The sequence below is a fragment of the Cinclus cinclus genome, chromosome 8, assembly GCF_963662255.1.
Source record: "Cinclus cinclus chromosome 8, bCinCin1.1, whole genome shotgun sequence".
Classification (NCBI taxonomy): Eukaryota; Metazoa; Chordata; class Aves; order Passeriformes; family Cinclidae; genus Cinclus; species Cinclus cinclus.
In genome coordinates this window covers 1,264,224-1,278,965 of record NC_085053.1, presented here as the reverse complement: position 1 = coordinate 1,278,965, position 14,742 = coordinate 1,264,224, and the positions used below count along the sequence as shown (strand labels likewise).

General features: G+C 42.7%; 1 protein-coding gene across 2 annotated transcripts in view; it reads left to right on the top strand.

Moving 5' to 3' along the window:
• Positions 1-738: 738 nt before the first annotated feature.
• Positions 739-14,742, top strand: part of SUCO (SUN domain containing ossification factor) — a 37,289-nt gene continuing 23,285 nt past the window's right edge. For both annotated transcript variants that reach the window (XM_062497049.1, XM_062497048.1), the window contains exons 1-3: positions 739-852; positions 11,693-11,801; positions 14,058-14,159. In XM_062497049.1, coding sequence (XP_062353033.1) covers positions 788-852; positions 11,693-11,801; positions 14,058-14,159 — 276 coding nt within the window. In that variant the 5' untranslated portion in view covers positions 739-787. The remainder of the gene's footprint in view (positions 853-11,692; positions 11,802-14,057; positions 14,160-14,742) is intronic.

The following is a 14,742-nucleotide window of genomic DNA, read 5'->3' as shown; positions in this document are numbered from 1 at the left end:
GTGCGTTCTACCGGTCCAGTCCTTTCTTCTGTCCCAGATGCTACCTGGCCTGTATTCCCTGAGCGTCTCCCAGGAGCAGTCCCTGCTCGGCCCCCGTGCTGACACGCCTCGAGCACACGGCATGAAACCGGGACCCGCTGCCCCTCACGGACCCCTCAGAGCGCCCGCAAAATGGCGGCCAGAGACCCGCGGTTCGGCCCCGAACTACAACTCCCGGCAGCCCCCGCGCGGCTTTCCCTCTGCGGGCCCTAGCGCTCGGCAGCCTACAGAGAAGCCTGATCAAAATAATAAAAAACAATTTAACAGATGTCACGTGGGAGCGCCGGTGATTGAAATGTCCCCGGAAACGGAGGCAGCGGCGCTCCTCAGGCGCGGTTTTGCCGCCAGCCGTCGTTTATCACTGTGGCGATTTCCCGTTAACGGCTTGTTTGCCGCTGACACCTCACAGAGCGGGGCCTTTGGGGGGGCGGGAAGAGGCGAGCCCGCCGCCCAATCGGCGGGGCGGAAGGCGGGGCCGGCCGGCGCAGCGCTCCGGCCATTGGCTGGCGGCGCGGAGCGGGTGACGCGCATCCTTCCAGCTCAGCGCGTGAGGCGGTGAAAGGGGCGGGGCGCGGGGCCCGGCCCGGCGGGCAGTAACGGCCGCGCGCGCGCGCGGGGAGGGGCCGTGCGCACCACGGCCGATCCCCCTCAGCGCCTCCCGCCGCGCGTCCCGGCGCCGCCGCCGCTCCCCTGCCCCGAGGAGGATGCGCCGCCTCGCCCCGGCCGCGCCAGCCAGACGGGGGAGACGATGAGGGAGCCGCCCCGCCGGCCGCTGGCGCTGGGCTCCTGCCTCCTGCTCTGCGTCCTGCTCTGGTGAGTGCCGGCCTCTCAGCCCCGCCGCCGCCGGGCAGCCCGGGCCGCGCCCGCTGCCGCGGTGGGGATGTCATAGGATCAGTAGGATTGGAAGGGAGCTGTGGACGTGATCCGGTCCAGCCCCCCGGCCCAGGCGGGGTCACCTGGGCAGGTGACAACAGGAGATAGTCCAGGTGGGTTTTGAGTGCTCCCAGGGAGGGAAACCCCTCGGCCTCCCTGGGCAGCCTAGGAAGGTAAAGGCGCTTCCTTTCGGGCAGCCCGGGGTGTGTTGTGGTGCGGTGTCCCCCGGGAAAGGTGACAGCTTTCGGGAGGACCGTTCCCGCTGCCAGGAGCGGCGATAGTCAGGTGAGGGCTGAACCCGCACACCCCGGCTCAAAGCTGCGTTGTTGTCTCACTTGTGCTTTTACCGGAGGTGTCCGTGCATTCCCAGTTTCAAGCTGAGCTCTTGCACTATCCTCTGGAAAATCACGGTGCCTTATTCTCGAAACCTTTATGTCAGGAGTAGCGTTCAGTTAAATCAAACGAATCCCCTGTGGTTTTTTTTTGTTTTGTTTTGTTTTAGCGTCGATTATGCCTTTGACAGTATTTTTTATAGTGTTTACCTCAATGCTGTACTTTGTTCAGACATCTCCTGTTTACTTTCTGTTCAAACTTCCTTTAAGAAATGACATCTACTAGAGCACAAATATTAGTAGAATGTATTTCTGTATAGTAAGTTCCTACCTTCTTAAACTTTGGCCTTCTTTGAACTTGGTGAGTCACTATTTGAGAACTGATAGCCAGCTTAAACAGCAAACTGCAATTATTGCAAATGGAACAGCAACGTTCTGGCGTGTTACTACAGTACAGTTCCTGTAGATTGTTCAGATAGTCTGCTTAAAAAAAGAAATCATCCTGAAGTTCTGGCTTGTCTCTCAGTTGGGTGAAGAGTGGGAGCCAATTTACACCATCACTATTTACACCATCAGTTGTGAATCCGGTGGTGTTGCTTGTGTTGCTGTGTTTGGACAGTCCTGAAGCAGCTTTGCTTTCTGTCATTGCTTTTTTTGGGACTCAGAGACGAAAGCAAATTTAAAAAGTGCTTGAAAACTCTGTTGCTGTGTTTGCATTTAGCAAAATTTAAAACAAAAAAAACCCCTCTTGGCCATGGGGGTTTGATCAGGTGAGCTGTGAGCCTTGTGAACTGTTTCCAGACAGCTTTGATTTTACTCCTTGGACAGTGAAGTTTGTTCTGGCAGCAGGTTTTAGTTGTATAGCTAGGATTCCTATAGGAAAAGAGTTTTTGTTCCTTGGTTGGAGTGCCTTGAGGGCTGATAATCTGTTCCTGCCTCCAGGTAATTTGTTAGTGGAAGGAGTTTTTAGCTTAATGATCGATAGGTAGTCAGGTTAATTTGTTGTTGTGTTCTTAGTCTACTGTTTCACCAGGACCTGATATTGTGAAAAAATTCAGACTTTTTTTTTTTTTTCAGGCTAATTCCATATTAACAAGGGACTATCATGTTCAACTATCTTGTTGGAATAATGCATTTGTTCTGTAAATCCCTGACAGCTTCTGTGTTCTTTGGTGTGGTTAGGAGCTGCTCTTTTTTACTCTTCAAAAGGGATTGCTCTTTCAAACAGTGTCTTAACTGATCTCAGAGTTTGCACTGGAGCACCCCAAAGCTTTTTTCCCCTTCACAGAGAAGGGTTCACATTGTATGTTCACCCTGCTTTTGGTTAGGAGCAAGTGGATTAATTTAAATGTTGAGGGATGCAACTCCAGTTTCCCCATCTGCTGTCCAAATATGAATTCACATTAGAGAATTTGAAATCCTGTCTGCAGGATGGCATTGGGACCTGGTTTAATTTCAGTAGTCATGTCAGAGTTGTAATTAGAAAGTCTTGAAATCTGTTGGTTCGTGCCTTGTTGGTGGACTACAGAAGTTGGTAAGTTGTGATTTATTTAACTTTTTGCTATAAAGAAAATCAGCCCCTTTGTTCACTTCAGCAGTTAAGAAATTTCAAATAGCAAACAGAAGGATTTGTTATATAAAGGTTGGCTTTTTAAATTTAGTTGTTTTGAGATACAATTTTCAAAGGACTTTTTTGCTAGTAGGAGAGAATTTTTTTCCTTACAGGTGAAACTGGTGGTCAACAGGTGATCAATGGAACCCCAAGTCAGGGAAAAACCCATGAGACAAAACAACTGCTGAAAGAGCACTTGGGGCTGTTTGGACGTTTTGGCCCATTTTTTATTTTTTTTTCTTTTTACCTGGGCTTTGTTTTCTTTCTGAGTAGCCGTTGCTTCTTTCTTTGAAATGAAGCTGAATTGGGAATTTTTAAAATCTCTCATCATGTGCTTTCAAGCTCACCTAAGAAAGTTGGTTCAGTGAGGAAGCAGTGATTTGTAAAAATTAAATGGGAGGAAAAATAATTGATTTGAACTGGAAGGTGTCATCCTGTGCATTAAAAATGTGACTGTTTTATGAGATGCACAAAAATGCAGGAGCTTGAGTAGGGATTTGTTAGCCAGTGCCTTTTCAGTAAAGGGGTTGTGATGCTCTTTGGGTCAGTTATCAATACTTGAGGCTTTCTGAAGCTGGACCAGCCACAGCTCTGGCAGACCTGAGCCAGCAAGATCATTCCAAGTTTCAAAAAGAGTGGAATGGCTTTAGGGAAATACTTCTGATGGAGGTATGGCTCAGGAATGTAGTGCTCCAAAAATAATAGGCATCTGTGCAGTTTGGTTTGGACCTTCCAGTGTGTGTGACAAATGACTGCTGTTGTCCTGAATTGAGAGATCTTAATGCTCCAGTTAATCCCTTTGTGTGGATGATCAGAATATAAAAAATACATTTAAAACTTTGAGTGCTCTGTAGTTTGCCAATATCCAGGGCTGAGTAAGTGGAGTAGGTTTAGAAGCTTGTAGGATACCAGGACTATCTGAAGTGAGCCCAGCTGTGACAGCTGTTTGAAGAGTAACCTGTATAAATTATTCTGACATCAGCTTTTGCCTGCCGTGAGCTGCACTTGCAAAGTGTTAATTGGGAGTTTAATAAAGAAATCATGCATCCAGTAATTTGTCTTCTTATCCCAGAAAGTTCACTGCCATATCCTGACCTACTTTGCTTTTATTAACTCTGCTACTTAGGTTTACAGCTGTAAGTAAGAGGGGGATATGGGGGTCAGTGCATGTACATTTCAGGATCTTTCAGCTGTTACTCTCTGAGTATCCTGCCTCAGGAAATGCCTTGTGGCAAAGTGATTTAGCAGCAAGATGTGCTGGCTTTGATGGCAAACCCCTGGCCTAGGAGCTCTGACTGAAATCCACCATGAGAGCATACCCTGAAAATGGTAGAGATCGTGTTGGGTCAGAGGCACAGCCAGGAATGAAGCCTGGGTTACCAAGTACGGTGGAAAGGGATGCTGGTTTTTATTCACACCTATTAATGTGTAGATTCACGTGGATTTTAGTGAGACAAGATATTTCTAGTTTGGATTTGCATTTTCAGTCCTGCCTGGCTTTGAAGGTGTGCTTGTTGTAACACACGAGGAGCTCTGAAAAACCCAGTGCTGGAGCAGCACTGTGATAGCACCACCGGGTTCATTGTGTGGTGCTGCTGCTGCACTGGTGAGAGCTCTGCAAATCCCATCAGGGATCACACCACTGGAGCTTTTGCTGATGGAACATTTATTTGCCTCGTTATTGACTTGTGATTCAAACCTAGAGCTCGCACCTGTTAATAGCAGAAAGGTGTGAGTGAGAGGTTTGTGTTCTGGTGTGCATCATTAATGTGCCTCTTACCACTGAAATCCTCTTTCAAGCACAGTGCCCCCGTGATCTGGATAGGACTACCACAGTAACTTGCCTATAGTGAGGCTCACAATTTTATCTGCTGATTCTCCTCTTGTGTACTTAAATCTCTTCAGAAGGCTGACACTAAAATAAACACTGTGCGTGTATATTTTGTAGCAGGAAGAAATGAAATTATTTGAGTACTGCTATAATCAGAGCTGTTGTTCCAGGCATCTGATTTCAGAGTGGAAAGTATGTTCCTAGGTATGGAGTATCTTGTTTGGAAGTGTCTTTGCTCTGTGGTTAAGGTTGGGACAAAAGCTGCACTGGAACTCTTGGACTCCTAAAAATGAAAATCGAATCTGCCCAGCTTACAGCCTGCTCAAGTTGAAGGTGGTACATGCAAGCAAAACAAGTGCTTGGCTCAATCAATTATTGAATATTTTACCTTCTAAAATTGTTTGGAAATCAGTGAGCTACTTTCATGTACTATCTTCTGAAAGATTTGTCCCAGAAACTTCAAGTAGTTTGTTTGTTACGCAACTGGTGTACTGAAATGGCCTCCACCCCATCAGGAGGTTGCTGTGTTGGTGTACAAGGCCTTGCCCGTTGCACTGAAATGTGCCTCCCTTGAGCACTTAATTTGAACTCGTTCTGAAATGTCTTTCTCTAACCTGCTCTTAGTTCTTTTTCACTTTGATGTTCTTAATGTGAGTCTTGTACAGAATAGTTTTTTCCCTTGTCTTTAGCTCTCGTTGCTAATCCAGCTTTTGGGAAGTTCTGCTCCTCTTTCAAGGGGAGGACATGCAGTGTCTTTCAAAGTTCACTCTGGAGGTGCTACAGCCCCCTGCCTGGAGAAGTGTGCCCATAACAGTTTAACCTAGAACTGTAAATCTAAAAATTTCTTGTAATTCTTGGTGGAAATACTGAACTGCTATAACAGACTCATCCCTGGTGCCTCATCCCTCATTTCACTGGGTGAGTGAAAATGTCGATGTTCATGACAGACTGGATTGCAATATCAGTAAAAGGTTTTGACAGTTCAAAAATTAGCTCGGGTGGACAAAGGAATGGCCCTGACTTGGCTTGGCTGGGTTTTGAAGTGGTGATCAGGAGAATGCTGAAATCCCTTACAGATAAGAAACCTATTAAAATCCATGACACATATCTGGGAGTCAGGTGATAGTAGCTTTACAATGATCTAGGCTGAAATTCATGTTGCAGTAACATCCCCCTCCTTGGCACTGTGCTGTGTTGCTCTGAGGGTGGTTTTTTAGCATGAGGAGTTGGTGCACAGCAGCTGCTGGTTCTGAGACTGCTCTGGCTCTGCCTGTGTGGACAAGCTTATGAATTTAAGCAATGAGGGAAGTCTTGATGTTACTACAGACTCTAAAAGCCTTTAGGTTTACTCACAGTGCATGGCTGTTCTGTTTGCCTGTAGTCTTTTTGGTTGGTATCAGGTTTTGTGGTGGTTATTTTCTGGAGCGGGCGCTCTTCCCCAAACTCTTGCATCAGAGAAAATAACTAGAGTTTGAGAATGCAGCTTATGAGCAGCTCCCTGCAATCTTCCTTCAGTATTGCAGAAGCCTGTTTCCAAGAAACACCAGGAACTGCCTGTTCCTTTGGTCACTTCCAGAGGGACACCTTCTGGGGGTTGTGACTTCTGCTCTGCTTTAAGTACCCGAAATAGGGCACCTGACTACTCCTTTGGAGAAAGAAGAGGTTTGTGTTTGTCTGTGTTACACTGGAACCTGCATTTAATGTCACAGAGTCCTGTGAAGGTGCTGTTACCTCAGCAGCCTTTTCCAGGAGAGAATGGGAGTAACCCTGGGAGCACTGCAAGCCAGGAATGAAGTTGGTTTATGTTGTTTAACTTGGGACTACAGTGGACAGTCGTGAGCAAATGGTCTGTTCTCCCTGTGTCTTCCTGGGTTTGATTTCTGAGCATACCTTGGCTCAGAGCTGACTTTCTTCCCCTCCCTCAGCACTTACTGGAACGTCTCCACAATCTCCAGATCAGAGCGGAGGGTGCAGATTCCTGTGTGGCTGAAGGGGGGATTCAGTAAATCAGTTCAATCAGATAAATATCTGGTGTTCCTGGAACCTCCTTTTGCAAGCTTTGCACACTAATGATATTTAAAATGCTGAAAGCTCTATTTTAAACCAACGTGGGGATCTCATTGTATGCAGCTATGAAATTCAGTATTGTCAGAAGGATCTTTGTGTTTGGCTCCTCTGAATGAGTGAAATAACTGTTTGGAGAGCACATTCTTTGCAAAGTGTGGGCAAGCTATTAAAAACTTAATTGCAAAATACCAGAGATTGGTAAAGGGTTTGCAAGAAAAGCTCCAATTTCAGATATTTTGGGTTTAGTTTTTTTAAGCATGTGAATCAAATTAGTGGTAGGAAACGAGGTGATACCAGTGCCTTGCTTAGTCTAGATCTGCAGTTTAGTTTTCAGCATTTTTCTCCCTTAAAGGTCCATCATAACTTTCAGAATTATCTTAGTAACATATGCTGCTCTTCTGTGGCAATAAAGGGCTTCCAAATGATTGGTGGTTTTTGCTTGGTCTTGGTTTTTTTTTCCTTTTTTTTTTTTCTTTCAATTGTATTGAAGATGATGAATTGTTCTTCTTTGCATTTTAAGATGTATTTCAACTTCACACTCAGAAATGAGCGTTGTGTCTGGGGAGGTTGTGCTGCAGCAGTTCAGTGTTTTGCAAGTGGCTTTTCTCCTGTGACTGGCTGAAATAATGTCCCGCTCTTCATTTTCCATGACATTTACTTTGTTCTGCAGGCCCTTTTAAATACAAGTCCCCCTGGCTGGACCGCAGGGAGGGAAAGATGGATTGCATGAAGTTGCTGGGGAGAGAGGGAGGATTTTGCTGTTTTTCCTGTGTTGCCAGTGGTTGCTGCTGACTGGAGAGTTTGGTTGTGGATCTGCTGAGCTCCTCATTCCTGCAGAGCCTTTTTTCTCTTTGTCAGTTAGCTGGTGAAAGCAGTCACGGACCTGTAGGACTTGTTCACAGCAAAAAGTATTTTACTGCCTTCCTTGACCTTTCACAGCTTTTATCGTTTTAAACTCATTAATCTGAAATCAATTACTCTGTAATGAAGATGGTGACATTCATCAATCAGGTTCCTGCTCTGCTTGCTCTATCCCAGCCTTAAACCCTCCTCTTGCACAGGCCTCTCTGAAGTGATCTCGGGATGTTTTGAGTAGGGAATTGTCACATGGCAGGGACAGTGACATCTTCATTCTCCCTCTTAGCACATTGCACCTGTTGGTAACAAAACCCTCAGAGATCTGTGAGTGATTACCCTGGAGGAAGAATGTTCCCTGGGCTTGGAATTGGTGCACTGGTGATAAATTCCTTTTGTTTCTCTTTGCTTCAAATTCCTCTGTCTTGCAGGTGTCAAATGTAAACTGTTCTGAGCTGCTTCACTCTCCAGTGTTCAGAAATACCTTTTCTTTGGGGAGAATTTATGAAATTAATCATTTTGAGGACAGATTGAGTTTGAACTGAAACTATGTGTCAACGTTGTATGAAGTCTCTGGAAATGGAAGCCTAAACTGTTTCTCTCTGATCAAATTGTAGAAAACCTCATCTTACCCTCATGTTTTGGAATTTTTTTTTAGCTGTAAGTTGTAAGATTAGTTTTTCTTACCAGTTGTGTTTTCTACTTGATTTTTATGCCTGTCAGACCAGTTATCTGTAACTTCCCTATCTCTGATAGTTTTCTGCAGCCTTCTTTACAATTACTTGAAGAGTTTCAGCCAACTCAGAAGTGGATGGTCTTTCACATGAAACCTATAGTGCAATTTCAAAACCACCTGCCCTTTTGAATTTCCATGCGTTCCTTTTCGAAAGCAGAACATTCATCAGCAGACCATGGGCAATTTGTGTAGCAATGAGTGTAGTGAACCATGCAGATAGGGATGAGCAGCATTTCTGCTTCAGTGGGCAACCACAGTATGAGCCTGCCCTGAAAAAAGTAAAGATTCTACCACCCACCTCTGCTGCTTTGTCTGAGCTTGTAGCCTTTGCTTTTGGGTTTGTGCACATTAAGCTGTAAAGTTCGTGGTGTATTAGAGAAAATGGCTTTTAAACTGCATTAATGATAGGACAAAGAGTCATGCTTAAGCTCCTTTGTTCTTGATGAGATTTAATAGCAGGTGGTGTTTTGAGTCATGCTTACAAAAATGGAACAGTTGGAAACTTCTGTATCCACGTAAGTCACCAGCTGTGGGCTATGTGGAAAAATCTCTTTGAAGATCTGCCTTGTACCTGGGACAGTGTCTCTTGTGGCTGGTCTCATTTGGGCATTAAGTCTGCTCAGTTCTGAGTCAGCATTAATATCCCACTCCACTTTCTTGGTCACAAGAAAGGAAGAGAGATGTGTATGTGCAGAAACTGCTGTACTGCTGCTGGGTCTACTCTGCAAGTCAATTAAACTCAAGGGGAATTTTGCTCTCTGTAAATTAGCACTTGGATTATCTTTTTGTTTGTTTGTTTATTTTGTTTTTTTAATGTTTGACAGAGGTGCTGTGCCATTTGGCAATTTATTTTTCTTATGGGTTCTATCCTTTCAGCTAGAGAGGCCTGTTGAATTAATATGCCCAATGTTAAAAAGACAGAAGAAAAAAGCTACTGCTGCTGGTGGTTTTGATAAGGTTATTAACCTGACTTTTTCCAGTCTGACTGGTCTCAGGTGGGTTTGTGCTCTGAGTTCTCTGGCAGTAGTTGAGTGATACATCCTGCTGCATGCCCTGCTGCAGTGGGGATCAGGTTTTCCTGTGGGTGCGTGCATACTCAGAAAATGAGTTCTCAGTCCCCTCCCTAGCTTGGAGTGCTTTTGGGAGACTTGAGGCATCATGTTGGGGTTGGGGAGTAGACCAAGAAAAATTTTGGAAAATGATTAAATAAGACACTGGACACAGATCATGTCAGAGTAGCTTAAATCTGAGCTGCCAAACTGCATTCTTCTAAAAGCTGTGTGTGTGACCTGATAAAGCCTGATTTCTTGCATGAAATTTCTCAATAGATGAAGGCAAGAAATATATGCCCTCTGTGCTTTTTGTGCTGAAGCAGTTATTTGTGCATTTGTGAGGATAGACCTTGTTTTAAAATGCTGATTCACAGCCCTTGAAAATGTTTCCTTTTCTGCACCCTAGGAGTTCCTGCTGTTCTGTGCAGCTCACCCAAGGTGCCCCCCGGAATGGAAGCAAAATAAGAAACAAAACGTGTTCCTGTGTAATGAAGGGGTGGGAGGATGCTGTATGATACTTGATGTTTCTGGTGTATTTTTATGAAGAAACAGGGAGTCCATTTTTCTCTAGGAGGGGTACTGGAGTGGAGAGCATGAGAATTTCACCACAAAATGATTGAAACACCTTTTCAGAAATGTATATGACTCAAAGTATTTGCATAACTGATTTTTCAAAGTGAGAACTAGGTACTAAGGTCATAGAAGTCTGGTAACATTTCATTCATGCTTTGAAATGAGCATCCTGTGCATAGGGTAGGATAGAGGTTTGATGGAAAATTCAACACAAACAGGGATGGGAATTTAAAATATGTGAGAAGCTTATGCCTAATTCTCAAGTGAGACGTGAGACTTTGTACCTGCTACAAAATGTGGTTATTACTGTTTTCATAGCTTACATTTAATTCTTTATTTTTTAGTAACTGCAGCTACTTCTGCCTGACTCGAGGCTTTCTTTTAGTACAGAGGAAAGGTGCTACCTCAAAGAACAGAGAAATTACTGAGGTGGAGCACCTTATTTGCTCATCTCCCTAGTAATATGTCAGATCCTTGTCCACTGTCTCTTCTGTGGAGACAGTCACAGAATATACACAGAATATATTTATATATACATTAAAATTTTAGTACTTGTCTGTGGTCTGTTGTTTCATGGGCTCCTTCTTAGTGGAGGAATCTACACTGCATAAACTTCCCAGTAAAGTTGATCTTCAAGTTTTGAAGAAAGCTGTTAATTCAAATTCTAAGCAGTAGTGATCCCAGTTGTGTAAGTGAATAATGACCTACTAATAATCTTACTGTTATGATTAGTGCTAAGGCTGTTTTATTTCTCAAAGCTATTGTCAGAAGGTTGCTGCATCCAGGTTTTTCTGTGCTCTGAGGAGAAGGTGGCTCTTTTTTTCGGGGTGCGGGGTGATGTTTATGTGTGTTCACAGGAGGTCGTTCTGATCACTTGATTGTTATGCAAGCAGCATCTCCTGAATGGAAAATGTCTGTGTTTAAAGTGGTGGATAACTGGTGTTCCAGGATTGTTGAAGATGCTATAAAAGCTCAGTTTGCTTCGTGTTCTGCTGGACTTGGTTGAAATCTGCGTGAAAATCTTCGGGCCTCAAAGCCTGATTGTTCACTGTGCAGATGCTCCCTAGGGTGTGAAGGGACTGGGTATGATAAGAAAGAAAAGAAGCTGTTCTAGTACGAGTGTTTGTAGAGGCAATGGCTGCTTTTCTGCAGAAATAAATCAATTTCTACTGGCAACTAAAGCTGTTGAAAAAAGTACAAAACAAATCTCATTAGAGGTTTTGCATGGGGCTTTTTAAAAATGTACTTATTTTCCCTAATTTTCCTAAATGCGATTGGTGATGTTGACTATACAAAACCTTCTCAGGTAGGCTCTGTACAGGGGATTAAGGAGATTTCACTTTTTATTCTGTGACTTAAGTTTTTGCTTAGTAATGATGATTGCTAAAAATATCCCATTGCTTTTGGACAAAGGATGTTGACTCACATTGTTCCTAACTTGCAGTAATTCATCTAATTCGTGTCAGCTTTGACTTTGTGCTGTGGTGACACTCCAGGATCTGGTTTGGTGATACTTTGTTTTGGGAGTAGTAAATTTGTGGTGTTTTATGTTGCTAACTTCTGGTGAATCCTCAAATGGATTTTATGAATGAGTATCCATGAACTGTACATGTGTTTTTTAGATGCCTCAAGGGAACACCTGAAGAAGATTGAGGTAGACTGTGCTGAGGGAATTCTAAAATTTCATTTTAAATAAAGCTTTTTGACTTTTTTTTTTTTTAGGCTTTCTGTTTGGAATGTCTTTTGTAAAGACAGTCTCTCATCAGCAGTGCAGTATGCTTCAGGTGATGCTTGTGCCCTGGCCAGTGAGGATGAAAATGTCCAGGAAAAGGTATGCTGGATACATCATTTTAATTACTCAGTGTGACTAAATATTAAATTCTAAAATAAGATTCTTCTTGGCCAGAGTGTTTAATGTACACAGTTGTTCTTCGAGCTGTGGCATCTTCCCAAGTTTTTATTTTTCTTTACTTCATTTGTTGCAGTTATGCAACAATTTAGGTGGATAGTTTGGGGCAAGAGAAGGAATAGATGGTAAAGCTACTGATGGCTTTTTATTTATTTATTTATTTATTTATTTATTTATTTATTTATTTATTTTTATTTTGGGGGCCAGATGTTAGAAGTGGGCACCAGAAGTAATGTAGAGCCACAATAGGAGGTGATGGGCTGGGTAAGTCTAGGACACATTATGACAGTTCCATCTGTGTTGTATTAAAAACACTGTACAGATGATTGTTATCCTAAACAGAATATTTAAAATTAATTGCTTTAAGTAATATTTATCACTTTGTATTCTTTCTGTTCAATAAAGTTAAGAAGGCTAAAATGTGTTTCTGAAAGGTATAATAAATAAGCTGTGGTCCCTTTCATTTTTACTTTACTCAGCACTTCAGGTTCATTGAGTGTAATTGTCCCACCCTGAATAACTTATGACAAGTTTCTGCATCTTGCATTGCACAGTGAGTTCCCAGGCTGTTGAGTCAGAAAGTCATGGCAATTTTATTTATTCATTCATTTATTTGCCCAGGTACAGAATCAGTCCTATTCTGTACATGGGTAGTATTGATATGTTGATTTTCCTTTTCCTCCAGAAATCTGTAGTAACGTTAATCACAGACCTTGTTCCAAAAAAGCTTTTATATGCCACAATAAACTTGGAAAATGTGTGTAGAGCATTCTAGCTGACTCCAGTGGAGAGCTGAGTGACCATAAAAAATCCCTTTAAATATTGTAGATTTTGTAAGCATTTCACCCACTAGGGTAGCTGTTTTTTGCCAGCTTGTGCAGCCAAATAGCACTCAGTTCTATTCTTTTGGCTGCCTAAAAATAAAAAAAAAAAATCTGCTTGAATTTAATGTCTGATGCAAGAATACGGAAAAGTTGAAGTAAGCTTTGAGACTGGGAAGCCACTGGTGGATGATTTCCTACTCTGCAGCATTCTTCCTTTCATTCTGTTAATGTGGCTGCTTTGTTAAGCAGATTTCTGAGCTTAAACCCAAAGATGTGAAAACTAATGTTAGACTGTTGTTTTCACTCATTAAAGAAAATCTCTTGGGGGGATGAGAGATCTTAAGCAAGTGTCTTTTACTCCTAATTAGACTGCTGGAGCTGTCCTGCTCCAGAGGAGCAGTTCTGTAGCCCTTGATCAGTCATCTCTACCAGACATTGATGCTATTTCATCTTATGTGAGCTAGTAATATTTGGGGAAAAATCTTGCTCAGTTGTCTCCCAAGGTTTGTCAGCTCAGATTTGTAGCTTCTGCTCTTCAGTGGATGCCTTAATTCTCTCCAGTTAATATAATGTAGTGTTGTATAGCTCAGCTGCCCAATTTGGGTCTCAACACTGGCACCTGCAGTATTTGACCACAGGCTTTTAGATAGCCCTTAGAAAACAAAATGGGTATAAATTTCTACCACATTTCTTGTCGTGTTTTAAAGTATTGCTCAAAAGCAGCCTGCATATTTTGTGGTCACAACTTAAAGCTTGAAGGGCAATTGTAAATTCTTGCTAGTTTTAGTCTGGTGGATTTAAAATCTCTTCCCCTCAAGTGTTTGATACTTTTTTTGTGAATTTTCAGTTGTAGAACAGAAGGTTGCTTTAAAAGGTTCTGGCAGATTTGTGTAATTATTGTAGTTCTGCTGATAAGAATGCTACAACTGAAATGTGCCACGTGTTATTTTCTGAAGGTTGTCTGATGCAAGTCAGCTTAGAATTTTCTTTTTCTCCTCTTCTGGGCAGCAGGGAGATAGAGGAGGGTTTGTCAACGTGGGAAGTCACAGCAGAATGAGGAACTTTCCTTAGCAAACAAACTGAATGATTTAAAACAGTGCTAAAATGAAGATTCAGCTGAATTGTTTTAACTTGCTGTAGTCTTTGTGCAGATGGGATTTTAAACACAGGTGGGCAGTGGTTCTGAAGATGAATGTACCATAGTTTCTTGCTGTTTTGCTGGTGGAAGAAGTGCTGTTACTCAGTGTGTCCCAGAGGTGGCTGCTCTGGCTGAGCATGGAAGGCCTGTGCCTGCAGACTGACTGATTTTTATTATTTATTTTTCTTTTTTATTGTTTTACCTTCAACATCCCAGGGGAAAGAGGCTGCTCCCAGTTTGGAGCCTGAGCGTGGGGACTCCAGTACACGGAGTTACTCCATGGAAGAGCTGCTCAATGACCTGACAAAATCTGACCAGGCAAGGCTTTTTTGTTCCATTCACTGTCTTCATATGGCCTGCAAATGCTTCTTGCATTTCAGTCTTTCATTTTGGTTATCTAAAGTTCATAGTAACCATCTCTCACATTTCACCTGTACACAGGGTTGCTGTCAGACTCATGTTTCTTTCAGTAAAAGAAAATGTGTGAGCTAACAGACCTTGCATTTCCCATTTGCATAAATAATGAGTAATTTAGTGTTTGTAGGTACTGACTAAAAACTTTCCAAGATAAATTAAAATTGAATGCTGTAGGTATGGATGTCTGTTTATAAATAAAACATAAAAAGTCTTTTCACTGAGGTCTTTTATGTAGATGAGATTTGGTGATTATAGTAGTCCATTTTAGCTTTGATCCTTCATGGCTTCTGTCACTTTCATTTCCTTTGTTAAAATGGGAAAAGAATTGTATTTCAGCTCTGTGCCATTGACACTCTTAAGTCAGTGCTTGGTGTTAAATCTTACAAACCCACTGTTTAAGATTATTTATGTAAGTGCATATTTTTGTTTTCTAGATTACAAGGCATCACACATAGGACTTCAGAATATTTGTTTAATGGTTTGG